This window comes from Prionailurus viverrinus, chromosome B3 (genome assembly GCF_022837055.1).
Source record: "Prionailurus viverrinus isolate Anna chromosome B3, UM_Priviv_1.0, whole genome shotgun sequence".
NCBI classification, from domain to species: Eukaryota; Metazoa; Chordata; class Mammalia; order Carnivora; family Felidae; genus Prionailurus; species Prionailurus viverrinus.
In genome coordinates, this window is record NC_062566.1 from 49,246,218 (window position 1) to 49,273,448 (window position 27,231).

Consider the following 27,231-nt stretch of genomic DNA (forward strand, 5'->3'; position numbering starts at 1 on the left):
GACACTAAATCAACTGAGCCACTCAGTTTCAGCTCAGGCACTGAAACTGCTCAGTGCCTGAGCCACTCAGGCACCCCTAAACTGAAACTTTTCTATTTAAAATACTGAACTTGGTGGTTGGTACTTTTTTTTTTTTTTATGAAATTTATTGACAAATCGGTTTCCATACAACACCCAGTGCTCATCCCAAAAGGTGCCCTCCTCAATACCCATCACCCACCCTCTCCTCCCTCCCACCCCCCATCAACCCTCAGTTTGTTCTCAGTTTTTAACAGGCTCTTATGCTTTGGCTCTCTCCCATTCTAACCTCTTTTTTTTTTTTTTTCCTTCCCCTCCCCCATGGGTTCCTATTAAGTTTCTCAGGATCCACATAAGAGTGAAACCATATGGTATCTGTCTTTCTCTGTATGGCTTGTTTCACTTAGCATCACACTCTCCAGTTCCATCCACGTTGCTACAAAGGGCCATATTTCATTGTTTCTCATTGCCACGTAATATTCCATTGTGTATATAAACCACAATTTCTTTATCCATTCATCAGTTGATGGACATTTAGGCTCTTTCCATAATTTGGCTATTGTTGAGAGTGCTGCTATGAACATTGGGGTACAAGTGGCCCTATGCATCAGTACTCCTGTATCCCTTGGGTAAATTCCTAGCAGTGCTATTGCTGGGTCATAGGGTAGGTCTATTTTTAATTTTTTGAGGAACCTCCACACTGCTTTCCAGAGCGGCTGCACCAATTTGCATTCCCACCAACAGTGCAAGAGGGTTCCCGTTTCTCCACATCCTCTCCAGCATCTATAGTCTCCTGATTTGTTCATTTTGGCCACTCTGACTGGCGTGAGGTGATACCTGAGTGTGGTTTTGATTTGTATTTCCCTGATAAGGAGTGACGCTGAACATCTTTTCATGTGCCTGTTGGCCATCCGGATGTCTTCTTTAGAGAAGTGTCTATTCATGTTTTCTGCCCATTTCTTCACTGGGCTATTTGTTTTTCGGGTGTGGAGTTTGGTGAGCTCTTTATAGATTTTGGACACTAGCCCTTTGTCCGATATGTCATTTGCGAATATCTTTTCCCATTCTGTTGGTTGCCTTTTAGTTTTGTTGGTTGTTTCCTTTGCTGTGCAGAAGCTTTTTGTCTTCATAAGGTCCCAGTAATTCACTTTTGCTTTTAATTCCCTTGCCTTTGGGGATGTGTCGAGTAAGAGATTGCTACGGCTGAGGTCAGAGAGGTCTTTTCCTGCTTTCTCCTCTAAGGTTTTGATGGTTTCCTGTCTCACATTTAGGTCCTTTATCCATTTTGAGTTTATTTTTGTGAATGGTGTGAGAAAGTGGTCTAGTTTCAACCTTCTGCATGTTGCTGTCCAGTTCTCCCAGCACCATTTGTTAAAGAGGCTGTCTTTTTTCCATTGGATGTTCTTTCCTGCTTTGTCAAAGATGAGTTGGCCATACGTTTGTGGGTCTAGTTCTGGGGTTTCTATTCTATTCCATTGGTCTATGTGTCTGTTTTTGTGCCAGGTGGTTGGTACTTTTTATGTGCTCAATAAACGTCAGCTATTATCACTGTCAATATTATTTTTCTACCCCTGGTCCTATAAAAGATTTATACTATTGGTCATATCACTGGAGTCCAAATCCACTAGACCATTTTTCCTCAAAGATCTTATGCTCCTCAGGCATACTTATTCTCCTCATCTGTTTTTTTAAATTTTTAATCAACAGCTTTTTTGAGCTGTTCCCATACTATAAAATCCCCCATTTAAAATGAATAATTCAATGTTTTTAGCATATTTGCAGAGTTGTGTAACCATCAAAATAATCAATTTTAAAACATTTTTATCACCCCTTCTCCCTAAAAAAACCCTATCCCCCGTAGCTGTCAACTTCGAACTCCTTCTCCCTTGCCCCAGCCCCTGGTAACCAGTAAGCTACTTTCTGTCGCTATAGATCTGACTCTTCTGGACATTTCATATAAATACAATATATGGTACTTTGTGACTGGCTTCTTTCACTTAGCATGTTTTCAAGGCTCATCCATGTTGTAGCATGTATCAGTACTTCATTCCTTTTTATTGTGAAATAATATTTGTATGGACATACCACGTTTTATTTATCTATTTATCTGTTGATGGACATTTGGGTTGTTTCCATATTTTGGCAATTATGAATAATGCTGCTATGAACATTCATGTATAAATTTTTGTGTGGACATAAATTTTCATTTTTCTTAACTGTATACCCCCTAGTGGAATTGGTGATTCATAAAGGAATTTTATGTGTAGGTTTTTGAAGAACCACTTGTTTTCCAAAATGGCTACGTTATTTTTACATTCCCACCAGCAATATATGAGGGTTCCAATTGCTCCACACCCTCACCAACATCTGTTATTATCTGTCTTTTTTTCCTTCTTTTTCAAGTATCCTCTACATCCAAAATGGGGCTTGAACTCACCACCCTGAGATCAAGAGTCACACACTCTACTGACTGAGCAAGCCAGGAGTCCCATCTGTCTTTCTGATTATAGCCATCTTAGCAGGTGTAAATTTTTCAGTAGCAATTAACAACAACAACAAAAAAACTTCTTATTTCAAAATAATTATAAATTCAGAAGAAGTTGCACAAATAGTACAGAGTCCATGAATCATTCTGTTACCAGTTTCTCCCAACGGAAAACATCTTACAAAACTTTAGTAAAACGTGAAAACTAGGGAATTGACATCAGTACAATACTATTAATTAGGTCTGATTCAGATTTCACCAGATTTAAGATGCACTCTGTTATGAACTGCATGTTTCTGTCCCCCAGCCAAATTCATCATGTTGAAGTCCAACACCCAAAGTGATAGTATTAGGAGAAAATTAGGTTTAGATAACTTTCTGAAGGTGGAGCCTTCCTAATGGAATTAGTGTCTTATAAGAAGAGGAAGATACTAGTGCTCTCTTTCTCTATCATGTGAAGATACAGCAAGAGTGCAGCCATCTGCAAACCAGGGAGAGGGTTCTCATCAGACACACAGTCGGCTGACACCATGCAAAGGGATTTGTCAAGGAGGCAGTTGGATAAAAGATTTTGGAGCTCAGAAACTGGGAGGGCCTCATGGTATAAATTTGATGCGAGCTTTAAACCTGTATGCGTGCCAACGTCCACAGCCTGATTGGAGGGGACAGACAGCACAGAGGTAGATGGGAGAGCAGGACAAGCCATTTCCTGGAAGCCCAGAGAGACTGTGCGCCTCAAGGACAAGGAAGTAGTATCTGTCTAATACCATCGAGAGGACAAGAAAGATGAAGACAGGAAACAAAACAAAACAAAACAAGTCTATTCTATTTGGCAATTTTTTTTAATGTTTATTCATTTTGAGAGAGAGAGAGAGAGAGAGAGAGAGAGAGAGAGAGAGAGAACATGAGCGGGGGAGGGGCAGAGACAGAGGGAGACACAGAATCCGAAGCAGGCAGGCTCCAGACTGAGCTGTCAGCACAGAGCCCAACGCCGGGCTAGAACTCACCAACTCACAGAACCGTGAGATCATGACCCCAGCCGAGGTCCGACGCTTAACTGACAGGCGCCCCTATGTGGCAATTTCGCAGCATTTGATCACCTTTCAATCTTTACCTCTCCACAGAAATCTTTAGTAAATGGCAAAAGATTTATGCTATCTGAAGAGAAACCAGAGCGTGCATCTGATCGCTTTTCCCTCAGAAGTAAGCTCAGAGAGAGGCGCTGTTCTCCTGGCGGCAGAGGCGGCCTGCCCTTTCACACACACACGTGCAGACGCACGCACCCTGTCAAGTGCTAAAAGCCATGAAAGTCTGGGTGAGGCTTCCATTTCTTTTCTTTTTGCCTCTCTGTGTTTTCTCGTCTCTCTGCAACGGTAAATGTGTTATGTGGCAATTTAAAAAGCCCATCGCGTGAGATGATAATATATATCTGCGTGTCCCCAAGCGCCCTGCGGCCGGCCGGCCGGGCGGCCTGTCTGAGGGGTGCCCGTTCCTCCCTGCCCGCTGCTGACAGAGAAGCAGTAGCGGGAGGAATAACGGATAACTTGTGCGGTTTATTCTGCCTCCCCTCGGCTTTGTTCTGGGCTACCGGGCTGTGCTGTGTCCCAGGCGGGGGCTCTGTGGTGGGAATGGAGGGGCGGAAAGAACTGACGCGAGGGCCTGGGTTGCTAAGTGGCCTGTTTAATCTAGAAGCGCCTTTTATCCTGGATCTCTTGACCAGCCCTGGGTGGGGGGAGGAGGGGTGGAGTTAATGAGGCCTAGAGGAAGGGCCTCTGAAGGGTGGAGCCAAGGTGGAAGAAAGAACACTTTAAATAAAGGGCCCACACTGGCTGCCCAGGAGCCCATCCTCCACCTCCTCCGTGTCTGTCTGTGAGAAGGAGTCGCGGCCGGCCCGCAGCCCGAGGGACACGATGGAGCCCGAGCAGTACAGGCAGAGAGGTGAGCGACGGGCACCCTGATGCCGTGCAGCAGCTGGTGCTGGTGATCCGCCCTTAGGTTTTGGGGGTGTCATTTGACTGGAGCATCAGACTTGCCCTCTGCGAGCTGGCTTCCGCGCAGCTTTTTCCTGAGGAAAGAATGCAGGATGGGAAATTAAAACTTTTCTCAACCTGGCTTTCCCCCTGCCCCTCACACGCCCACTCTCCTCTCCGTCCACTCTCCCGTGTGTCGCGCTTTTCTGGTCCAGGGTCCCACAGACACAGGGTTCGGATTCCTGATCCGCGAAAGCGGAAAAGAATTCATATTCTGCAGTGGCAACAAAAATTTCCCCCAATATTCTGTCGTCGCTGCAAAAGCCTTTCTTTATATTCGTTTCTCTCGGCGTGGATGTGTCAGCACTGTTCTTTCATGTAGTCCCTCATTTCCTAAATGTTTAGTGAGCAGCTACTCTGTCTGGAGCCCTTGTGTGGTGAGAAGGAAGCCATGGTTAACCCGTTTTCAGGCGTGGCTGGCTAAGGGGAGCAGTGGACAGCTGCTAACCATTTTTCTCTCCGTAGCTTTTTCTGTCCTCATCCCCGCTGGTGGGTTATATCGTCTAAAATGTGTTTGCTGTAAGCTGTTGTCTCATGTGAAATGCAACTTTTCCTCTCTCTCCTCCACCCAGACGTAACTCACCTCAGCCTCTACCTGTCTGCCCGCGCTGGCTTACTCCATCGCTTCCCAAAAGTCGTCAGCAGGTTCCCGTAGACATGTATCCTGTGCGGAGAACACAAATACGTCTCCGCCCGCCCCTGCACAAGTGGCGGGCAAGGTCTAGTGCTCTCAGAGCTCTGCTGGGGTGCCACTACAGTCACAAGAGGCATCAGCTGTGGGAGGTTTGGAGGAGAGCACAAAGGGAAGAGAGGAGGGTGTCGAAATCCCTCTGTGTCTCCTTCACAGTTTTTTCTGGAGCTGGTCCTGCACATGAGAATTTTTGCAGAGCTGGTGCAGAGACAAGAAATAGGGGTCCCTCTCCTTTTCTCTGTTTTATTTTTTTCAGGGAGAGAAAAACTTAAGGAGTACTAAGGAGGAATTTTAGATATTGAGAGAGACAGACAGAGGGAGGGAGACAGACACAGAAAGGGAGAGAAGCAGAGAGAGAGAGAGACTTAGAGCAAGAGACAGAGGCACTGTCTGGGAGAAAAAGGAAATAATTTACAGTGGCTCCAGAGTATTTGAGTTGACTCTTTTTCTTCCTTTTTTATTTGTTCATATGTTTGACAATTTTTTTTTTTTTTGAGTATCTAAGAAATGCCCCAGGCATTGAAGTATTGGTGCAAACAGAGGGAGAGAAGTCGAGTGATTAAGACATGGTTTTGCATTTCCCCAAGACTTCAGGCTAGTGCCCCGTTCTCAGTCTGGGTGTGGTTGTGCTTTCAGGATTCCCTGAACCACAGAAATTATATACCATATTTTTTGTGTGTGCAAGCTCACCGTTTTCATCAGATTCTCAAAGAAGCCCATGAGTCCAAAAGTGAGGAATTACTGGTCCAATGGGAATAGTGAGCAAGCAGATTTTTCAGCTTGTATCAGAACATGGCATAGGAATTTAGGGTGTGTGTGTGTGTAACAATTTTTGGATAGCAAGAGTCACAGAGTTTCTACTAAACCTGCCAGTAGTGAATTAATTAGATGTTCTGTTTTTGAGAAGAAAAGAAAGGTAGGAGAGACAATCAAGATTGGTATAGATAATGGAAGAGGGAGGAAAAAGAAATATTTTACTTCGGTGCTAGAGTTTTACACTTCAAGATTTTCCGTCTTCTTCATTTGTTCACTCGCACACTCCCCCCACCATTTATTCATCCTCTTACTTATTTTTTCACTCTTTTTAAAAATTATTTATTTTAAGTAATCTCCACACCTGATGTGGGGCTTGAACCTACAACCCCGAGATCAGAAGTCACACGCTGTGCTGACTGAGCCAGCCAGGCGTGCCACCCTCACTTATTTTCTTAAATTCTGAAGACAAGGCTGATGCTGGGGATCAGACCCTCTCCCCATCAGCCCATGAATCCATTTCCGTCTTCACCAAGTCTGTTGGCCGTGAGCCAAGGGGGTCAGGCATGAATTGGCCGGGCCCAGTCAGGGGACATGAGGCTGGTTTCTACTCCCCCCTTGTAGGAAAAGAGATGGTGGATTACATCTGCCAGTACCTGAGCACCGTGCGGGAGCGGCGGGTGACTCCAGACGTGCGTCCTGGTTACTTGCGAGCCCAGCTGCCTGACAGTGCTCCCGAGGAACCTGACAGCTGGGACAGCATCTTTGGGGATATTGAGCGAATCATCATGCCTGGGGTGAGATACAGTTGCCACAAAGATGATTCTGGGTTTTAGAGCAGAGGAGGTGGGGGGGGGGGCAGTAGGCCTGAAGAGAGGCCTGCCTTGGGTAAGCCTGGGATGCCTGCCCCTTGTACACCAACACACAAGCCTGGCCTGTGGGCTGTAGAGGGCCAGGACTGTGACCGAAATTAGGTTTCTGATGCGAGGGCTGACCTGTATGCTGGGTAGGAGGCTGAGACCCCAGGGCCTGGCCTGACAGATGTGTGGAAATCTAATCGGATGAGATGAGAATGAAAATTGGGTCTGAGGGGAAAGGCCGATGTGGATAGCATGACAGAGAGAGGAGGCTGGAGACGGTCCCTGAAGCCCCAGCTGGGAGAGTCAGGGACTCTCCTACAGAATGCTGTGACTCACTGAAGGGAGGGAAGGAGGCCCAGAATACACCTTCAGAGGGCACCCTGTCAGGGAGGGAGGCCCAGGATGCTGAGTGAGGCTGGAACCGTGTCGTTCCCTACCAAGGGGGATCTCGTGATTGAGGTGCTTTTCAAGAGTAGGAAGGAGCTTTCCAGTGACAAAGAGCACAGGCTGGTGACAGCACTGGCAGGGCCAGGAAACAGACAGAGGCTGGCTGGTGCTTGAGCTGGAGCCCACCTCTGTGGGTTGTGAGCCATCCCTGGCCACCAGGGGCGAGGAGCCGTGCCAAGATGCTTGTGTTAAGGTGTACCAGTCCCCTTCCCACAGAAGGGCTGCCTATACTGAGCTCCGTGCCACACGCCAGGCACTGGATGAGCCCCATTACAGGCTAGGCTGTTTTATCCCACAGTGATCCTACAATCCCTGTTTTAGAAATGAGGAAACTGAGGCTCAGGGATATTCATTGTTTTCTCAAAGTTGCAGAATTCATGGCTGGCAGATCCAAGATTTTAGCCGAGGTCAGTCGTAGTCCAAAAGCTCTGCTCTTTCTCCTGTACTAGTATCCCTACTAGTGTGTGACAGAGTACTCCAGCCTGAGCCTGCGCACCCAGGCACTGCCTTTCAGCAGCACCCCAACAAGCAGGCTGTCCTCACTCTGCCTGCTGGGGACACTGATGTCCTGAACCACACGTGTCTAGTCTCTTCCTTCCTTCCTTCTTTCCTTCCTTCTTTCCTTCCTTTCTTCCTTCCTTCCCTCCTTTCATGTTTGTTTATTTTTGAGAGGGAGAAAGAGAGTGCAGGAGCAGGGGCAAAGAGATTGGGAGACAGAGGATCTGAAGTGGGCTAGCTCTGCACTGTCAGCATAGAACCTGGTGCGGGGCTCAAACTCAACAAACCGGGAGATCATGACCTGACCCGAAGTTGTACGTTTAACAGACTGACCCACCCAGGGGCCCCTGAACCACATGTGTCTAGAGACTTTCTGAGGCTGACTTGAGATTTACAACCATCATCCTCTAAGAGATTTAGATGTGACAGAAATGTGCCTGGAGGCAGGGATGCTAAATTATTTAAACTCAGAATAAGTGTCTACAAACGTATTGGTTGGCAAGTTTGTACAAAGCCAAATACACAGCTCTGTCTGACCACTCAGCCTATTTCATAAGCATCTTTTGAAAATTTCCCTATCGTAAAGCTTTACCAAGGAAGCTAGCTCCCCGATAAGATTATCTCATGGATTTCATTCTGTAAAGTGTAATCTCCTGAGGGGCCAACTGTAGTTTCGTAGTGAGACTGAGAGCAACTGTCAGAAGAGGCGGAAGTGAGCTGATTTGTTTGATTGCAATTCCAGCAGTTGCTGGGGGTGTGTGGTCAAAGAGACTCACTTCTGGACCCAGAGGTCTGCCTGTTTTTGATAAGTGTTCCTCTAGCCTATCTTATCATATTTATCTTGCAAGGACAGATAATTGGCTCTTGATAGGGCCAGGGGATGGAAGCCCTTCTCTGGGGTTTCCAAAATACCGTCACTAAGGACACTGATAATGAGGGCCCCGTCTTCCATCTAATCTCACAGGCCGTACCAGCCTCTGAGAGATGGTGTGAAAGCAGTTGGCCCTTTGCTTTCTCATTCTGACCAGCCCCTCATTGAAGACTGGATTGATTTTTCTCTCCATGCCGTGACACAAACAATAACTGTCCTTCTGCTTTAGAAAAACTTCCTCTACTAGGGGCGCCTGGGTGGCTCAGTTGGTTAAGCGTCCAACTCCTGATTTTCGCTCAGGTCAGGATCTCACGGTTTGTGGGTTTGAGCCCTGTGTTGGGCTCTGTGCCAACATCACGGAGCCTGTTAGGGATTCTCTCTGTCTCTCCCTCTCTCTCTGCTCCTTCACAGCTTGAGCACATGCTTGTGTGCTCTCTCTCAAAATAAGTAAATAAACATTAAAAAAAAAAAAAGAAAGAAAAACCTCTTCTCTTCATATGGGAGAGAAAGCAGCACAGTGGGAGCAGGCAGGACACCATCCTGCTTAGGAGCTTGGGCTGTGGGGTTAGACAGCCTTGGATTTCTGTCTTGGCACAGTTATCTGTGTCTGTGAGGTGGGTGTGATCACATGGATGCTGCTTCGCACTAGTCAGCCCTCATTCTCATCTGTAAAACAGGGGTAATGGTAGAATTTACCTCATAGGGGTCTTGTGAGGATTAAACAAGATAAAGCATGGAAAGGGGGAGATATTGTTAGGTAGAACACATTTTGTCTGGCAAAAATCGGAGGAAGAGGTCTGATTATCTGAGTCAAGTCAGGATAAATGATATGTCTATTACCGTGTGACTAACTTACCATGAACATTAGTGCTTTTCATTTGGCAAATTTCTTCCTAGACCAATCCACATGATAGCCCCAGGAAACAAGATTTATTTTATGATGGGAAACTGAGGTCAAGAAAGGTATAGAGGACTATCTTGTTTTTATGGGGTCTGAATCACATATAAATTTTGAGATCCCCTGTAAGAAAATAAAATTAAGTGTGGTTCTTGGAAAAGACCCATGCAAACATGGGACCATGGAGCTTAAGCTCCTTAGCTTCACAATAAACCTACAAACTCACACAGCTGGTTAGGGACAACGGAAAGACTGAAACCTGTGTCCTTGGACTTTAATCGTATGCTCCTCCTACCACCTGCACTGTCTAGGACACTACCCTTGCTAGTGAGGGATAAAAAGAATTTGTGCATACCAAATAGCTCGATGATACACTAAGATGTTGACTAATGAGTTCTCAGTAGGGTGGAACATCTATCTAGAATGAGAATGTTCCATGGGTTCAGGGAAAGGATCAAAGGGGGCTGGGAAACTGGGGAAGGGTTTGTGGAGGAAATGGGTATTCAGTACCTTTCTAAGAATTAACAGGTTTTGGAAGGTTCTGTCAGTATGGGAAGTGTCTTCCTGTCAGGGGACACAGTATTGCTCAAAAACATGAAATGAAAAGGGCATGTTCATAAAACAGGGAGATGAAGTCAGATTAGATAATCAATGAGTCTAATGTGGGGCCCTGTCTTTCCACCTGGCTCCTGCTTACATCTGGTTCTTCGACCTGATTGTGGGCTCAGGGGTTAACTGGAGGTGGGGGTCCCATGCCCTTGGGCTGGCACTTCCCCTGCCCTTTTCTCTCCTTTCATCATCCCCACTGGGAAGCTAAGGACAGCTTTGAATCTCTGCATCCTGATCCTCTGCAGGAGCTGTGTGCCCAGGGAGCTCAGCATCCATAGAACAAAGGGTGTTTTTTTTGTTTTTTTTTTTTTCACAAGAAACTGGATGAGGCAGGTAGCCTATTCTTCTGGAGCTCATAGTCTCCTCTTCCTTTTTATTACCGGGCAGGGTGGCATGGGGGGCAAGCACTGGAGACTAATGTGCACACTATCCAGAATCCACAACCCTAATTACTATACCTGTTTTCATTTTGCATATTCCCTTCTGGTCTTTGCACAAATGCTCCACTGAGGAAGCAGCTTAGACTATGAGGAATATGGGTGGCAAGAACACCATGAGTCTGTTTTATTTTTACGGAGTTGTGTCATTTACTGGACTGTCTTAAAAGTGTCAGCCCATCTCTAGAGTGGGTGCTTCCCCCTGCCAGAGAGGGTGTCTGGTAGAGGAAAGCCTCCCAGATGAGCCTCCTGGTGCCACACATGTACGTGCTCTGCCTCCAGGTGGTACACTGGCAGAGCCCCCACATGCACGCCTACTACCCGGCTCTCACCTCGTGGCCATCACTGCTGGGAGATATGCTGGCCGATGCCATCAACTGCTTGGGATTCACCTGGGTGAGTAACGATGGCAGTAGCTCTAACCAGTGGCAACTGGCAGAAAGTGACATCCTGGGGCAGACATGTTTTGTCCTGATCTCTGAAGTGGGTTCCGAGTTAAATGTTAACAATGGCTACATTCTTTGGGCTTAAGCTCTATATAAATTACCTCATCTTATCCTTTAACCCTGTGGAATCATGAATAGTGACCCATTTTGTAGATGAAGAAATTGCGGCTTAAGTAACTCATCTCCCCAAGCTCACACAGCTCATAGAGTCAGAGATGAGATTTGGACCGAGATCCGGTTATTCCCACGGTTTGTGATCCTAACTAAGCACTTTGGTGCCTGTGGGTACAACTTTCCCTGTGTTCTTGTCTTTGAGGGGTGAGGGATATAGCCTCAGACTTCCCTTAATAACCCCCTAAGCACCAAACAGCTTTAAACTATGCCAGAAGCCTCCTAGAACAGCTTTATATTTTAAGCCTGAAGGGTGTGTTGTAGGGAGGGAAGGCTGAGAGGAGTGAGGGGGGAGTGTTGATGTCTTTTCCAGGAACGAGTGCTTTCTTTCTTAGTCCTAAAACTTGTCCCTGGCCTTCAGAAAGCCACTTGGCTGGATATTTGGGAGACTAGGGAGGCCAAATGGAAGCAATCATTTTTAGGGCTGTTTCTCTATAGAGCTTTGGAGTTAGGAAAGACTCCACTTCACTGAGGGTGGCATCAATGCAAAGCCCTACATTCTCTTCCCTTTTTGGTTTGGTAAAGGATGGGGTGGGAATGGGGCCCAGGGACTGACATTGACCCCTTCTCCAGGGGGAAGATAGGTCAGGTTCTCACTGGTAGTGCAGGGATCCAGGGAGGGCCAGGGCAGAGACAGATGTGTTTCTGGGGCCGGTGTGGAGTTGCATTTGGTGTCCTGGAGCTGTCTGGATGAAGTTGCTTTCCCTCTTTCAGGCTTCCAGCCCTGCATGCACGGAGCTGGAGATGAATGTCATGGACTGGCTGGCAAAAATGCTGGGACTCCCAGAGCACTTCCTGCATCACCAACCTGGCAGCCAGGGAGGCGGCGTCTTGCAGGTGCCTCCATTGGCAAAGCTCCTCCCAGCTTGAGGGCTGACTAGTGAAAGATCAGCTGAACCCTTGCCCAGGCAATTCTCCTGTTCTCCGTGGAGGTTCCCCTATGTCATCTACTGCCCTACTATCGCTGCCACCGCTCTTGCCTTTACCATCATCACTGTCCTGATTGCCGCCAGTATCACTGATGCCACCACTGTCATGGCTGCCACCTCCACCACTAACACTGCTGCCGCCTCCACACTTCCTTTCTTTTTCCTTTGAAAAAGATTGAGAAATCAACACATTATCACATTTCCAGTATTGCTTGATTCAGGTTTCCTAGTTTATGAACTGACAACTCCCCTTCCTTGTCTTATTTAACACCTTATGGCCAATGGACAAAAAAAAAAAAAAAAAAAAAAAAGGCAAGTAGAAACTTCTTTCCCTCCCTCCTGGGTCCAGGAGACCCTTGGTAGTAAGAAAAATTAATGACATAAATCGATTTATCTTATCATATAACCCTATCATTTGGATATCTGTCAGATGATAGTTCCTCAAATATTTCTTTTTTTGTCAAGAGCAATCAGCATAATGGAGCTTGCTGAGTGCCTCCCACAGACCATGCACATTGCTAGGTTCTTTCGCGTCTATAAACCTTGGATATTCAGGAGGGCTTGGTTCTGAGACCTTTGAGAACCCTCAGATTCTTTTTTCTTTAAAGCTATTTTTTAATGTTTATTTATTTTGAGAGAGAGAGAGAGAGAGATTGACAGAGAACATGAGCGGGGGAGGGTCAGAGAGAGAGGGAGAGAGAGAATCCCAGGCAGGTACCACAATATCAACGCAGAGCCCGATGCAGGGCTTGAACTCACTAACCATGAGGTCATGACCTGAGCTAAAATCAAGAGTCAGACACTTAAACGACTGAGCCACCCAGATGCTCCGAGAATTCTCAGATTCTCAAATTCCACTGTAGTATGTAATTTTCCTGCTTTTATATTCTATAAGACAGAGATGATAATAATTAATAATAATAACAATAATGTTTTCCTCACAGAGTGGATATGGACATTCAATGAGCTCTTCCTTAAAATAAAACCAGCCATGGTGCCCTGAGCTGAGAACCAGAAAGGTTGCTGGGCTCATTTGCTAGCTAAGTGACTCCCTGTCTCTCTCCAGTCTTGCAGCAAGATTAAAATCCTCACAAGGAAGACAAATTACTGCATGTTGTGGACCTTCTGTATTGTTTGCAAAAATAGTTACAGCTTCAGGTATTCTATCTGGGAGACATGCTAAATGTCTGCTGTACACGATCTTGCTTTTCATTTAATTATCTCAAGAACTCCATAGGTAAATACTATCATCGCTAATTTTTGAGATAAGAGCTCTGAAACTCAGAGAGATTAAAAACTTGTCCCACTTGCTCAGCTGATAAGTAGAAGAGTGAGGATTCGACCCCCCGCCTGTCTAAATACAAACTCTGCTTTCTCCTGTATTCATCAGCCGTGTGAACTTGATTCCGTCCTGTAACATCTCTGAGCATTGCTATCCTCATCTGTAGACAGGAGTCACAATAACCTCAGAGAGGTTTTATAAGGAGCAGAAGGGACCACAGAAAGTTTTGTAAACTACAAATAGGAATGTAGACGGAAGGTGGCATTATTATTAGTATTACTATTCTGCTGACTTCCTTGTTGCAGAGTAATTTCCAGTTACTGAATATCTAATGGGATCTGATCTCTACCACTCCCCATGACACTGTCTGCCAGGCTTTTTAACAAGGAGCTATCAGATGTTGGTCACCTCAAGATTTCAAGAAGCAAAGGCACCAAAGACTGAGTGAATGAATGATGAGAAACCAAGATTTCTGTAAGGTTGCTGAGGGGGCACACAGGATTTCCATAATCGTGTGGCCAGAATGAAATCCTATTCAACCCTCATTTGGGTGATCAATCCTCCCACTCTGGGAGGCAGCCAGAGGGATGCTTTCCATTTTATAAATGGAAAAGAATCTTCCAGAGAGGCAATGTTAACCCAAGGTCACGAGAGCCATTGGCAACAGAATCAAGGCCGAAGTGACTAGCCTCTCACATAGGCCAGGACCTCTCTCTCTGGATTATGCCTTTAGAAACAAACTGTTGCCATTCCTAAGAAACTGAAAGTTCTTTATGTTCAGCAAGTTTTAAGTGGGGAGCAAACATATCTGTAAGCAAATTTGTACCTAGCTGAGGCTGAACATTCTCCTGTTGGTCTCTGTGGCCTCTGAATAAAGAGGTTGGTATTAGGTGAAAATGTGCTTTCATTACCTCCCTAGAAAATGAGAGGAGAGGGAGGTGTCCCAGGAGTGCACAAGGTGTTGTGAAGGGAGAATGTGGAATAGGCCTGAGAGTCAGGAGGAAGGACAGCCCCTTTGGCAGGAGCCCCTTCTTAGGAATGGCTATCACACACACACACACACACACACACACACACACACACACACTCACACACCACCACCACCACCACCACCACCACACCACACCTAGAAGCCTGGGGAATATGCCCAGAGAACTCAAGGAGAGGCTGCCACTGGTAATCCTTTTTCCACTACAGAGCACAGTCAGTGAGTCCACCTTGATTGCCTTGCTGGCAGCAAGGAAGAACAAAATCCTAGAAATGAAAGCTTCTGAACCTGGGGCAGACGAGTCCTCCCTAAACGCCCGGCTCATTGCCTATGCCTCTGACCAGGTGAGTTGCCCAATACAGGCCAAACCTTGGGGTTAGGGCTTGGCTTCTGGAGTCTTAGCTCTTGAGTAATTTTTTTCTAGACATGAGTATGCTGGAGCTCAGGGCAGTGCAGGCCTTGGAGGTAGTCTCCAGGAACCGAAGGGGAAGACACACAAATGTTAGTTTTGATTTCTTTAGTCTGGCTTCAGCAGTATGTTTTTTGGCGGCGGGACAGGGGGCTGCTCATCCCAGGATGACACTGCTAACAGGTGTCCATGGTCCTAGGCTCACTCATCAGTAGAAAAAGCTGGTTTGATTTCTCTTGTGAAGATGAAATTTCTGCCTGTGGATGACAACTTCTCACTCCGAGGGGAAGCTCTTCAGAAAGCCATCAAAGAGGACAAGGAGAGGGGCTTGGTGCCTGTCTTTGTAAGTCAGAATGTGTTCTAAGCTTAGAATTTTAGAACCTGGAGGTGAGGAAGGAGTATGGGCAGAATTCAGGCAAGTAACCTGCTGCAAAGAAAAGCAGAGATGTTGTCAAATACAATGTTTTTACAAATTATGAGTTATTGTTTGTTGGTGTGTTAGGAAATAAATTCTGTGGATCATAACCCACATAAGAAAAAATAAGTAGAATAGAGACTATCTGTAGCCAGAGGATGTATTGTTTGGTGAGACTTTTATTTCAAATACACACATATATATGTACTAGATTGCTTTATAAAATATATTTCTCACTGTGGGTCTTGGTAAAGTGTAATGTGAAATACATACTGTTGAGGTGGGATGGGTGGGGTAGAGAATACCTGTGGTTAGAATCTTTGTTTCAGGCCAAATGTGTCACACGAGCCCACCCTCCCACGTTAACTTCCTTTATTTTCCTTCAGGTGTGTGCAACGCTGGGGACCACAGGGGTCTGTGCATTTGACTGCCTGTCAGAGCTGGGCCCCATCTGTAAGTGTCTGCCCTGTCTGGCTAGGAAAACAAGTAATGAACTTCAGAATGTTCCCTAGAGCAAGAACCCAAAACTAGCTCTGTGGAATGATCCTCCTTGGTCATTGCAGAGAGAGTAAGAAGAGCCACCACAGCTCACAAATGCCTTCTCCTAGGCAGTCAGGTCACAGCTTTTCCCAGTGGTGGGCGAGGGGTTAGAGAGCTGCCCCTCGACCCCTGCCCTGCATCCTGTCAGGAGACAACACTGGGAGGTCTCCAGGTTTTCTTGCCCTCTCAGTTGTATACTGAAATCTACTCAAAGTAAGCTATATGCAAAACCCAGGGTAAATGAGGCACAGTGAAATATTTTCTCTCCTAGGCTAAGGAAAGGAAAATGGTAGGCTAGGGGAAGCCATAGGAGAAGATTAAGGCAGAGAAGAGACCCAAAGAAGATTATTTAAAGTCCCCAAGCAAGAAATCCACTAGGAAAGAGAGACGTCCCCTCTCTAAAGTTGGTGTTAGATGCGTTAACATTTGGGCTGGTGGGAAGTTAGTTTCTGTGCCAGGAACTTCTAGGTTGATGCCAAGAAGATGTCAACCCTCTGGTCAGTTAGAAAGAAAGGCCAGGTATGGCTCTGTGGACTTTCCCTTTAGGAGGCTCCACTCCCATTGATGTGCCCCCCTGCTCCCATCTCCACATCCTCCAGCCATAGTGGACCATCCCTTCTCTTCTCTTGAAGCCCACCAGCCACTGCACAGGGAGAGAGATGCCTTTGAGCTGGCTGGTGGTAACCCCTACTCCCACCCCCAGTCCTGCCTCCCAGCCGGGTGACATTTGCTTCCCCAGGTGCCAGTGAGGGGCTGTGGCTCCACATCGATGCTGCCTACGCAGGCACTGCCTTCCTGTGCCCCGAGTTCCGGGGGTTTCTGAAGGGCATCGAGTATGCCGATTCCTTCACCTTTAATCCTTCCAAGTGGATGATGGTGCACTTTGACTGTACTGGGTTCTGGTGAGTGTGACAGCCAAGCTTCTAGCCCATGGGCAAGCCTTGCTTCCTCTGCAGAGGCCTCAGCCACTAATCCCATTTGGAAACCCACAGGGTCAAGGACAAGTACAAGCTGCAGGAGACCTTCAGCGTGAACCCCATCTACCTCAGGCATGCCAACTCGGGCATGGCCACTGACTTCATGGTGAGTGGCCAGGAATGGTGGCCTCTGAGATGGAAACTGGCTGCACCTGGCCCCAGAGGGTCTTTTTTATGTTGGCTCCTGTCTGAAATTAGCACACTGTGAGCCCATCCCATAATATACTGCTGTATGCCTTTGGTTTTTAAGTATATGCAATGAAACCCAGAAAATTGTTAAAAAGCCTAGAAAATGAGACCAACCTCTGAGGCAGTATGCACATTTCCTGAGTATGTGTGGCATTACTTAATTCCCAGAAATGTCTTTTCTATCATGAGTGGATCAGTTCCCTTCTGTCTCCATCTTGGATAATCTTTTCTGCTTACTGCCCAGCATTGGGGAAGGGTGGAGAGTTTCCTTGGGTAGGGAAAGAGGATCCTTGCTTAAATCGCTTTTATCTCTTGTCCCCTCAGAGACAAGGTGGGAGGCTCCATGGGAGGTGATGGGGCACAGGGACCAAACTTCTTGAGCTTCTGGACGCCTCTGAGCAGTCCTGGCCATCCCAACTAGCTGTACCTTGCTTGGTCTCTTGAACCTGCCCACAGTTTCAGCCTGTACTGACTCTTGTGGAAACAATCTTTTCAGATTTACTCCTCAGTTTGAAGACAAGCCTTTCCTTTAATTGTAGGGAAGACAAGAGATGTAAACCAGTTATATATCCGTGGCCAACGGGAGGCAGCAGAGCAGAGAGAGATGAGCTTGGTTTGAAATGCCATGCCAGCAGTGGGCCTTTGAGAAACTTAACGGCCCTCTCTGAGCTGTGACTTCCTCATCTGTAAAATGGGCACACTGGCATGGATTTGATACGGTATCATGAGGCTGAAATGGGAATGTACATGTAGATCACTTAACACAGTACTGGGAATGTGCCAAATGCTCAATAAACGGTAGGGCTAATATTCCTAGAAACTCTTAAGCTGTAGAGATTTGCTATAGCAAAATGGCTAAGCATTTAGGTGCTAAATGGTGATGGCCTGTGTTCCTCTTTATTCCTCCTTGTTCCTCCATTTGTTAACTTGTGTTGCCTTAGTCAAATGACTTAACTTCTCTCTCTGGGTTTCCTTATCTATAAAATGAAGATGATGATAATATTGGCTTCTTAGGCTTGTTGTGAGGATTAAATGAATTAATGCAGTGAGGCGGAGAGAGCAATGCCTGATGTCTGTGAGATTTAGTTTGTAGAGAGATGGTTCTGTCTTGTCTCCTTGGGCAGCTGAGATGTGTTGCCCATTTAGTCCTAAATTAATAGCTCTGTCATCTCTTGATTTTTATTGGTTATTCTCCCTCAGGCCAGTTTACACTTCCTTTAGATTTTTGAGACTGTTGATTGCCATTGCAGGTAGTAAGCTTACAGACCCTGTAGAAGTTGATAAAAATAGACAAATAATGGTTCTTTCATCTCCATTGCCCTGTCTGGTAGGTTTTCAGAAAATTTTAATTAAAAAAAATTTTTTTCCCCCAGCATCCTAAGGGGCAGGTATCTTTAAGGGTAATTCTAAGTTGTTTCTTTCTTGAGTGTGAAATGGTGCCCATCCTCCTATAAGTGAATCTGGATCATAATTGTAGAGTATTATCTTACCTCGGCCCACTTTGGATCTCGTGTTACTTTTTTTGTTTTGTTTTGTCTGTTTGTTCACACCAGTATCTCAAGATGTTCCTGTGGTTCATTCCCATCAGTTTGGAGATTTAATGGTGCTCTCTCTCTTCCAGATAACTTATAAAAATATTGAATTAAACTTTTCTTAGCACTGGTTGTTTATATTTCTTAGCCTTATTATTTATATTTCTACATCCAGAAGGTATTGTTGTATCCTTTTCCTTCCCCCACCTCTAACTGTATGGATTTAATTTTCAAGTCTCAGAGAAAGTCCTAGAAAATTGAAGCTTCTGTTTGTTGTGATCCTGGGAGTCTTCACTGCTGTTCTGACCCAAACTACTTTTCACTCAGGTTGCTGTAGCTTTAAATCGAAGGTCAGCCATGTTTGAGATAAGCCAGAAACAGAGCACCTTCCTGGGAGAGAAGACTTAGGGACTTCATCCTTAGGCCCTGGCACCACCTAAAATTAGGGCTAGATTTTCTGACATCCAGCTCCCACTAGTGGATGGGGCATTATCTTCCTTTGGCAGGGGAGACCTGCAAAACCTTGCAAGGACACAGAGGAGGCTTGGGGATGTCTCGAGTTCAAGAAGATCCATGTCATTCTTTGTAAGTCCAAATTTCCTGCTCTAACAGAAAATATCAGCTAGAACCACCCTGCTGGGTCAGCATGGATTGGGTTTGGAATAATGGCCAGAGGAAAAACTGGGTATACGAAAGAGTATGAAGAAATAAAAAATAAAATAATCTCTGCCTCTCATTAAAAATTATTATTATTATTATTATTTTAACACTTATTTATTTTTGAGAGACAGAACGTGAATGGGGGAGGGGTAGAGAGGGAGACACACAGAATCCAAAGCAGGATCCAGGCTCTGAGCTGTCAGCAGGGAGCCCGACGCGGGTCCCGACCCCAAGAACTGGGAGATCATGACCTGAGCCGAAGTTGGATGCTCAACCAATGGAGACATCCAGGCACCCCTCTGCCTCTCATTTTAATTTGCTGGTGAGATAAAGCAGTCAATTGGCCATAACAATTTGAGAAACAATATTTTTAGAGAAGGCTCCTATTATCCATTCATTATTCTCCTAGAGTGTTTATCTAACAAGGGGTATAGAGTTGACTGCTTTCTCTGTCACAGAAATTTTGTCCTGTGTCCAGGTTTTGATGCCCTTTTCTGGTGAATGAGTCCCCAAGCCAGTCCTCACCACTAGAATGTTTTGCTTAAAAAACAAAGGCTTAGTATTTGATGTAGGAGAACCTTGTCCATCAACAAAGGGGGAATGTCCCCAAAGGGAGCGTGCCGGGTCAGGAAATAAGGGTGAACGGTGAAGGGGAGTACAGTTTTGAGGATTTGGCAATCCTGTGGATGAGTAGATAAATACTCAGTGGGACAAATATTTATTTTTAGTCAACAGAAATTATGGTGAAGTATTCTGACATTTACTTTCTGACCATCGGAGGAAGAGGTCATTAGAAACCACCTTACTCATCAGGTTAAATTCCAATGTTTTCCAAATCCATTGGTCTGTTTTCAGATCTGCGAAATCAGTTTGAAATTGGTTTGGTAATGTTTAGATCTCTGGTGCCACTCGAACCTTGAACTTTGAGCTCTGTTGAATTGGTCACCAGGAACAAAGGGTCAATTTTGGTTAAACAGAGGCCAAAATGTGGATGTTCATTTCAAATCTGAAAGCTGGAGTGATGCCTCTTGTGGGCACAAGTGTGTCACAGGATGAAGTCAGGACAAGACAGAGAGGTTAAATACTGATTATCTTGGTCCTAGGCAGAAATCCTGCTGTGATTTGTAGCTCACGTTTTTATCATCTAAAAAGCCAACACTTGCTGACAACTTCCTGCGAGGCTCTTTGCATTGGTTCTTTTCCTGCCTTCGGAAGTGCTGTCCATTCTCTGTCTCACCAGGAGCCAGTGAGGCAGCAATGCCCAAGGTCACAGATAGTAACTGGCAGAGCTGGAGGAGAAACCCAGGTCTGTGGGGCTCTTGCATCCCAACTCTTGACCACTATACTTTACATTTTACAGGGGGGAATAGAAATAGAACTTTATTCTCTGCACTTCAAGAAACTTAGGTTCTTTTAGAGAAAACATGTATTGCCCCTATCTTGAATTTCAGCCTGAGATGAAATGTTTAAAGCAGCGTTTGAAGCAAAATGCCTTCTCCTTTGTTCAGGGCCATGGGCTTGGTTTCCACTTGTCTTGCTCTTGGACAAGGGTAACTAGTGGCCACCTTCACCATGACTTGGTCACATGACAGGGCAGCCTTGGGATAATTTGCCTTAGCTTCTCCTTAGCAACAGCTTTGGGAGTCATGGTGACACTTTCTGTCCCTGGAGGTCTGGGCAGACAGGGGATGATAAAGCTGAGGAGTGCATGAGGGAGCAGTGCCCTTGCCTCTAACCATGAGCACTGTGTTCCTTTGTTCTAGCACTGGCAGATCCCCCTGAGCCGGCGGTTTCGTTCTATTAAACTCTGGTTCGTGATTCGGTCCTTTGGGGTGAAGAATCTTCAAGCACACGTCAGACATGTATGTAGTCTTGCTATGTGTCCTCATGGGGAGGAAGGCTGGTTTCTGCCCAGAGGACCTGTGGTGTTGGCTCAGGTGTCTGAGCCTGTTCTTGGACTCCTGGGACTTGATTATTTAGGGTAGCCATTTCTTAGTTAGAGGGACACTGAGCAGAACATGACACCAAGGGCTATCTGCTGTCTCCCCTTGAATAAGTGTCTCATTATTCCTTCTGCTATCATCAAGCACCTGGGAGTGATGCTCCCAGTGCTTGGTTTGCAGAGAGAGAAAGAGAAAATAAATCACAGGGCAGCCAGTGTGTCTGCGGTAGGAGTATATCCTTTTAAGAATTTTCCGATTATCACGGCAGTCTGAAAATTTGAGTCCCTATTATGGTTACACCTGAGACATGGCTCTTCTGGCTGTGAGAGGTAGACCTACCAAGTCTGGAACAAACATCTCTGCATCGTGTCAGTAGGTATTTACTGAAAGTCTATTTGGTACAATTTATTTTGACTCAATTCGACAACAGCAACAAAAAAATCATTGTGCTAGAAACAAGACCCAGAGGTGAGACAGGCATTGTCTCTCTGTCATATTCTTCATGAAAGAGGTGGGACTTCACTGAGAACTTTGGCCAGCAGTGTTTTTCTCTCATTTCTCTGAGTGCCTATGAGTAAGACAAAGCCATTGGTAAAAGCCACGGCATTAGATAAATCCAAAGACATTGTCCTTTATTACTCTGTCCATCTACCTTTCCTTTAGGAATTCCGTCTTCATTAAGTAAACACAAAACCAAATAAGATGGTTGAAGCAGTAACAAAGACTGGTTTACTGTTGGTAATTTTACATTTGTAATAAACGTCAAGGTATTTGTCAACTGGACATTTATCAATGAGTAACTGTCACCTAGGATATTGAGGGATGTTAGGCACTTTGTACTCTAAATCCTCCAGACCCATGATTGGAGGTAGTGGCTGAGGAATGAAGACGGTGGAGGTTACAAGGCATCAGGAAAACTCTTAGGACTGGGTATTCAATGTGTAGGTGCTGGTCAACTCCCCTGATGCTCCTCTTACAAGTCAAAGCTCTGAATTCCCATCAGCTCCCCCACACTCCTAGGCCTGGCTTTCAAGGACCTGGTTATCAGCCTTTATTTTAGCTCAGGCTTCTCAATGACCCATTTCAGCTGTATCCTCAGCCTGCCTCTGCACCTTCACCTTCACTTTGCCCTCCTGGATTGCTCTCTCTTCTCCATATGTTATTAATGGTTTAGGTTCCATTTCTCCCAGGAGCTTTCCTGACTATTCCATCTGTCCCAGTCACTGCTTCCTTGTCATTCCTAAGATCACCTATTCAAGCTCACTTACAAAACTGGGCTCAAAGATTACCAATGTCCCACAACAGTAAGAGGTGGAACTAAAACAGAGTTGTTTGATGTGAGTAAATTTTATTTCTTCAAGTTGACTGTGCTCACAATTATGACTTGCATAGCATCTTAAATTTTAAAAATACCTTATAGTGTTTTATTAGATTCTTACAACAATGCTTGGGGTGGTCACCCAGACTGGCCCCATACTGCCCTGCTCAAGAGTGGAAGGTCTTCTCTCTTCAAAATTTTGGGCTATCTTCTACTATGTGAGCTCTTGAAGGTTATAGAAAACCAAGTTGTGTATCCCTCTGTAATACAGTAATGCTTTAGAAAATGGAATCTGGGTTTGGTGTTTTAGTTCTACCTACTATTTGGTGATCTTAGACAATTTACTTAAACTTTCTGTGTTTGGCTTTCTAATATATAAAATGGGAAATGGTAATACCTCTCTCAGTGGTTTATGGTGATGATTAAATGAGATATACATATACAGACCTTATTTATAGTACAGGGCCTAATGCTCAGCTAACTGTCGATGAATATTTTTTTCTTTCCTTCCTCCTCCTTCTCCTACTTCCTCTTCCTTCTCTCCCTTCCTCCTCCATTTCCCCCTTCTTCTAATGACAACATATCATTGTCGTCATCATCATCATCATCATCACCAATCATTTATTGTCACCTAGAATTGGGATTAGTAAAGTTTTTCTGTAAAAGACAGACACTAAATATTTTTGGCCTTGTAGGCCATACTGTTTCTGTTGCAACTACTCAACTCTGCCATTTTAGCCCAAAAGCCACCATAGACAATACATAAACAAAGGGGCATGGCTATGTTTCAGCAAAGCTTTATTTACAAAAACAGGTTGGGGGTGCTGTATTTGGCCTGGGACTATAGTTTGCCCACCCTTGACCTAGAGTGGTTCAGGGCACTGGGAGCAGCAGGTTTTTTATTCATCCATAAAGGTGGTTTCTGGTGGCAGGGATGCTGTGTGGTTTCCCTTTTCCCTTGGCCCCTGTTTCTACCTTGTTGCAAACAGCTTATGTTGTAGGAAGCAGCAGAGCATGGTGGGAGGAGCATGTGCTTGGTGACCAGGAGACCTGCATTCTGCCACTTGTACCTTGGGGAAGTCACTTTCTCTCAGCCCCTCCTAGGAAAATGAAGAGGTTGGACAAAGATGACTTCTGGGTCTCTTTGCTCAAAAGTGTCAGCTTCATGGTCCTTACCTAGCCTGACTCTAGGTCTGTACCTGAGATGTCTTTTTTTTTAATTTTTTTTTCAACTTTTATTTATTTTTGGGACAGAGAGAGAGAGAGAGAGCATGAACGGGGGAGGGGCAGAGAGAGAGGGAGACACAGAATCGGAAGCAGGCTCCAGGCTCTGAGCCATCAGCCCAGAGCCTGACACGGGGCTCAAACTCACAGACCGCGAGATCGTGACCTGGCTGAAGTCGGACGCTTAACCGACTGCGCCACCCAGGCGCCCCAGTACCTGAGATGTCTTAATGGCACTCATGTAGAGTTAAGAAACATTTACTTGGAAAGATCAAAATTGGTAGGACAGGTGGAGGGAAGTTGGCCTGGAGGGGAAGGAGATATGGGGAGAATCCTGGCGAAATTAGAACATGAATTGCAAAAGTATAAAATAGTTAGAAAACATTTAGAAGGGTGCCTTCTCTCAGAGCTTTAGGACTTGAAAATGAAAAGTTCTTGGGCAGTGATTGGAGACCATTTTAAATAGACTACACAGTGGTCTCTCCCAGAAAGAAAGGGGTCTGGATGAGGTTTGCAGCAACTTGCTTCAACGTGGTCAAAGATGTGCTTAGCTGAATTTTTTGAGTTCTCTTGAAATCAAGTATCAAGTCCGAAAACGAGGTGATTCAATGAGAACCAGGTGATAGCAATTACTTAGCAAATATTTTATTGAGATCCTTCCAGATGCTTGAAGAAATTTTTTTTAAATGAAAGAAAAGTTAAGACCTGCCCTTGTTTGGTTAATAATTCTAGGTTAAAAAAAGAAAAGGGAACTTAAAAAAAATGACATAAATTTCAATGAAAGGTTAATATGGTACAAAGCTTTCCATTTTTTTTATTGTGGTAAAATATACATAACATAAAAATTTCACTTTAACCATTTTTAAGTGTACAATTCAGTAACATTAAGTACACACACAATGTGTGCAACCATCATTACTATTTCTAGAACTTCTTCCATCATCTCAAATAGAAATTCTATACTTGATAAATTGGTTCAGTTTTCTGTGATGTATGTGGGGAGGATATGTAAAAATATGTACCCTGTGTAATATAAAAAAAAAAGTGGGGGAAATGAAATAGCATTTGAGGTATAAGATTTGAAAAGGTTTGAGAGGTGAGGGAAAGATGTAGGCTTAGGATGAGGGCACAGCTGTTGACAGCCCCATGGTGCCTCTACATACCGTAAAAACAAGTATGTCTTCCTTTGGGCAGATGCAGCTGGTACACGAGGTTCGTGGCTGGGAATGCAGAGAACAGGTTGGGTTTTTGCCCTCGCTTGCCACCTCAACCAGTCAAAAAGCTGTGAAACCAAGATATGAGGCCAGATTGCATTGATGCCTTCTTGTTCTGGGGGCGAGTTGAAAAAGAGCCCTCAGAAGTGATTTCTTGAGATGAATCTGATGTGACAAGTAATAGGGAACCATTGGAGGTTTTCTAGCTTGGACTATAAACAAAATCAAATGGAGAAGAAACTCAGGCAGAAGACTTTCACAACTCTGCAGTTCAAAGGTGTCACTGGTGTAAACCCATTTAGCAGAATGAAAGTTTATGCGGAACTGTCCCTTGTCTGATTATTAAACTCTGTTCTCTACTTACACTTCTAGGGAACTGAAATGGCAAAATATTTTGAATCTCTGGTCAGAAATGACCCTTTCTTTGAAATTCCTGCCAAGAGGCACCTTGGCCTGGTGGTTTTTCGTCTAAAGGTAATGCCATCTTCTATGGCTTATGATTAATAGTATTGGCTGGTTAGCCTCTTAGAAATATAAATGTGGGCTTCTGGGGATGCTTATTGGGGATGTAATATAGACTTCACTTTCTTTATTTTTCAAACAGGGTCCTAATTGTCTCACAGAAAGTGTATTAAAGGAATTAGCTAGAGATGGTCGTCTCTTCCTCATTCCGGCCACTATCCAGGACAAACTGATTATTCGTTTCACTGTGACATCCCAGTTCACCACCAGAGATGACATCCTGAGAGACTGGAATCTCATTCGAGATGCTGCCACTCTTATCATGAGTCAGCACTGTACTTCCCAACCTAGCCCTCAGGTTGGGAACCTCATCTCCCAAACCATGGGACCCAGAGCCTTGGCCAATGGGATGTCCCTTCAGTCTGTCAATGGGGCCGGATATGACCCAGCCCAGGCCAGGAAGATCATCAAGCAGCCTCAACATGTGGAAGCCAGTCCTGTGAGAAAGGAAGACAGCTGCCATCTTGAAACCCTGCTGGACCCACTTGACGACGACTGCTTTTCAGAAGAGGCCCCGGATGTCACCAAGCACAAGCTGTCCTCCTTCCTGTTCAATTATTTGTCCATGCAAAATAAGAAGAAGGCAGTGCGTTCCTTCAGTTGCAACAGCATGCCTATGAGTGCTCAGAAGTCACTGCCCACAGATGGCTCTGTGAAGGGCTCTTCTAGGGCCAGAATCTTCTCTAGGTTTCCAGAAGAAATGATGATGCTAAAGAAAAGTGCCTTCAAAAAACTAATCAAGTTTTACAGTGTCCCCAGCTTTCCCGAATGCAGCTCTCAGTGTGGGCTCCAGTTGCCCTGTTGCCCTCTGCAGGCAATGGTTTAGATCAGGTTTTTTGGCCAGAACCCAAGAATGTGTTTCAGGGAGTCCCTGAACTCCTCAAAATTGTGTGCTGAATTTGTGTGCTTATTATGTGTATGTGCATTCTTCTTAAGAGAGCCTATAATTTTATCAGATTCTCACAGAGTTTCATGACCCACAACAGGATACAAATGGGGAGTTTAAGCCAGCGTGGTACAGAATGTTCTAGCAGTCTGGTCAGAGAGAAAGGACCCAAGGTAGTGTACTGACAGGCAGCTTCTGTGGTTCAGCTTGTGATATGAAATATAACATAGAAATAAATTGTACTTGTCTTTAAAAAAAATATCCTGTGTGACTTAATTGACCATTGAAACATTGATTAATTAATAAGAGATTATCCTGGAGCCTAAATGCATGTACTTATGGATTCTACTTTGCAGGAAGCTAAAGATTTGGATTTAACTGTGAAAAAATGACTTTGGAGGAGCCCTTGGTATGAAGAAGGCAGGCAGTTTGAGTCAGGCACTGTGACTTCCAGTTGACGAATGAGGAAACTAAGGCTCTGGGTCACAAAAGCTTGTAAGTGGGGAAAGCCAGGTCTCCTTGTCTTTAATAATGCCCATGCCATTTCCACCATACTGTGCTGTCCAGGCTTGTACTTGACCAGAAGCTCCCAGTCTAGCAGGCCCCCGGTCCTTCAGTACATTTAAACGTTCCCTCTGTAGGTTTGGAATTTGTACATTTTCTCTTCTTCTGGACGCTGTAGTCAAATAAAAGTTGTGCTCACAGGGAACCTGACTATGGTTAATTTATATGCCAAGAACCATTTTCTTTCCATATGAGATAGCTCTGAAATTGGTTATTTTAACAGCATAAATGGTAAACAAACAAAGCTGGATACTAGTTAAAGTGGTAAGGACAGATTTTAATCCGTAATATGCTATTGCAATAGGGAAAAGAGTCCAAGATAAATTGGACTCAACTTTGATTTATACAGAGGTGACTGGGCATTTTAAAGGGAGAATGAGGGGTAGAGAAAGAGGCAAGTAGGGAGTTGGTAGAGTCAGGAAACT

General features: G+C 45.0%; 1 protein-coding gene and 1 non-coding gene across 5 annotated transcripts; one reads left to right on the forward strand and one right to left on the reverse strand.

Moving 5' to 3' along the window:
- Positions 1–3,565: 3,565 nt before the first annotated feature.
- LOC125169127 (U5 spliceosomal RNA) lies at positions 3,566–3,680 on the reverse strand. The gene has a single exon (XR_007153460.1). It is a non-coding gene; the product is annotated as a U5 spliceosomal RNA (small nuclear RNA).
- Positions 3,681–3,781: 101 nt separating this feature from the next.
- On the forward strand, positions 3,782–26,915 carry HDC (histidine decarboxylase). 4 transcript variants are annotated; one of them, XM_047864676.1, is made up of 12 exons: positions 3,782–3,876; positions 6,602–6,774; positions 10,880–10,993; positions 11,929–12,051; positions 14,623–14,757; positions 15,022–15,165; positions 15,624–15,690; positions 16,517–16,679; positions 16,770–16,860; positions 20,899–20,997; positions 25,207–25,308; positions 25,439–26,915. In XM_047864676.1, the coding sequence occupies exons 1-12, from the start codon at positions 3,807–3,809 to the stop codon at positions 26,180–26,182; spliced, it is 2,025 nt and encodes a 674-aa protein (XP_047720632.1). In that variant the 5' UTR covers positions 3,782–3,806; the 3' UTR covers positions 26,183–26,915. The 4 variants fall into 4 exon arrangements, with proteins under 4 accessions (XP_047720632.1, XP_047720634.1, XP_047720633.1 ...); XM_047864677.1 differs by lacking the exon at positions 3,782–3,876 and adding an exon at positions 4,300–4,441 and having other exon boundaries at positions 25,439–26,914; XM_047864678.1 differs by lacking the exon at positions 20,899–20,997.
- The last annotated feature ends 316 nt before the right edge of the window (positions 26,916–27,231 follow it).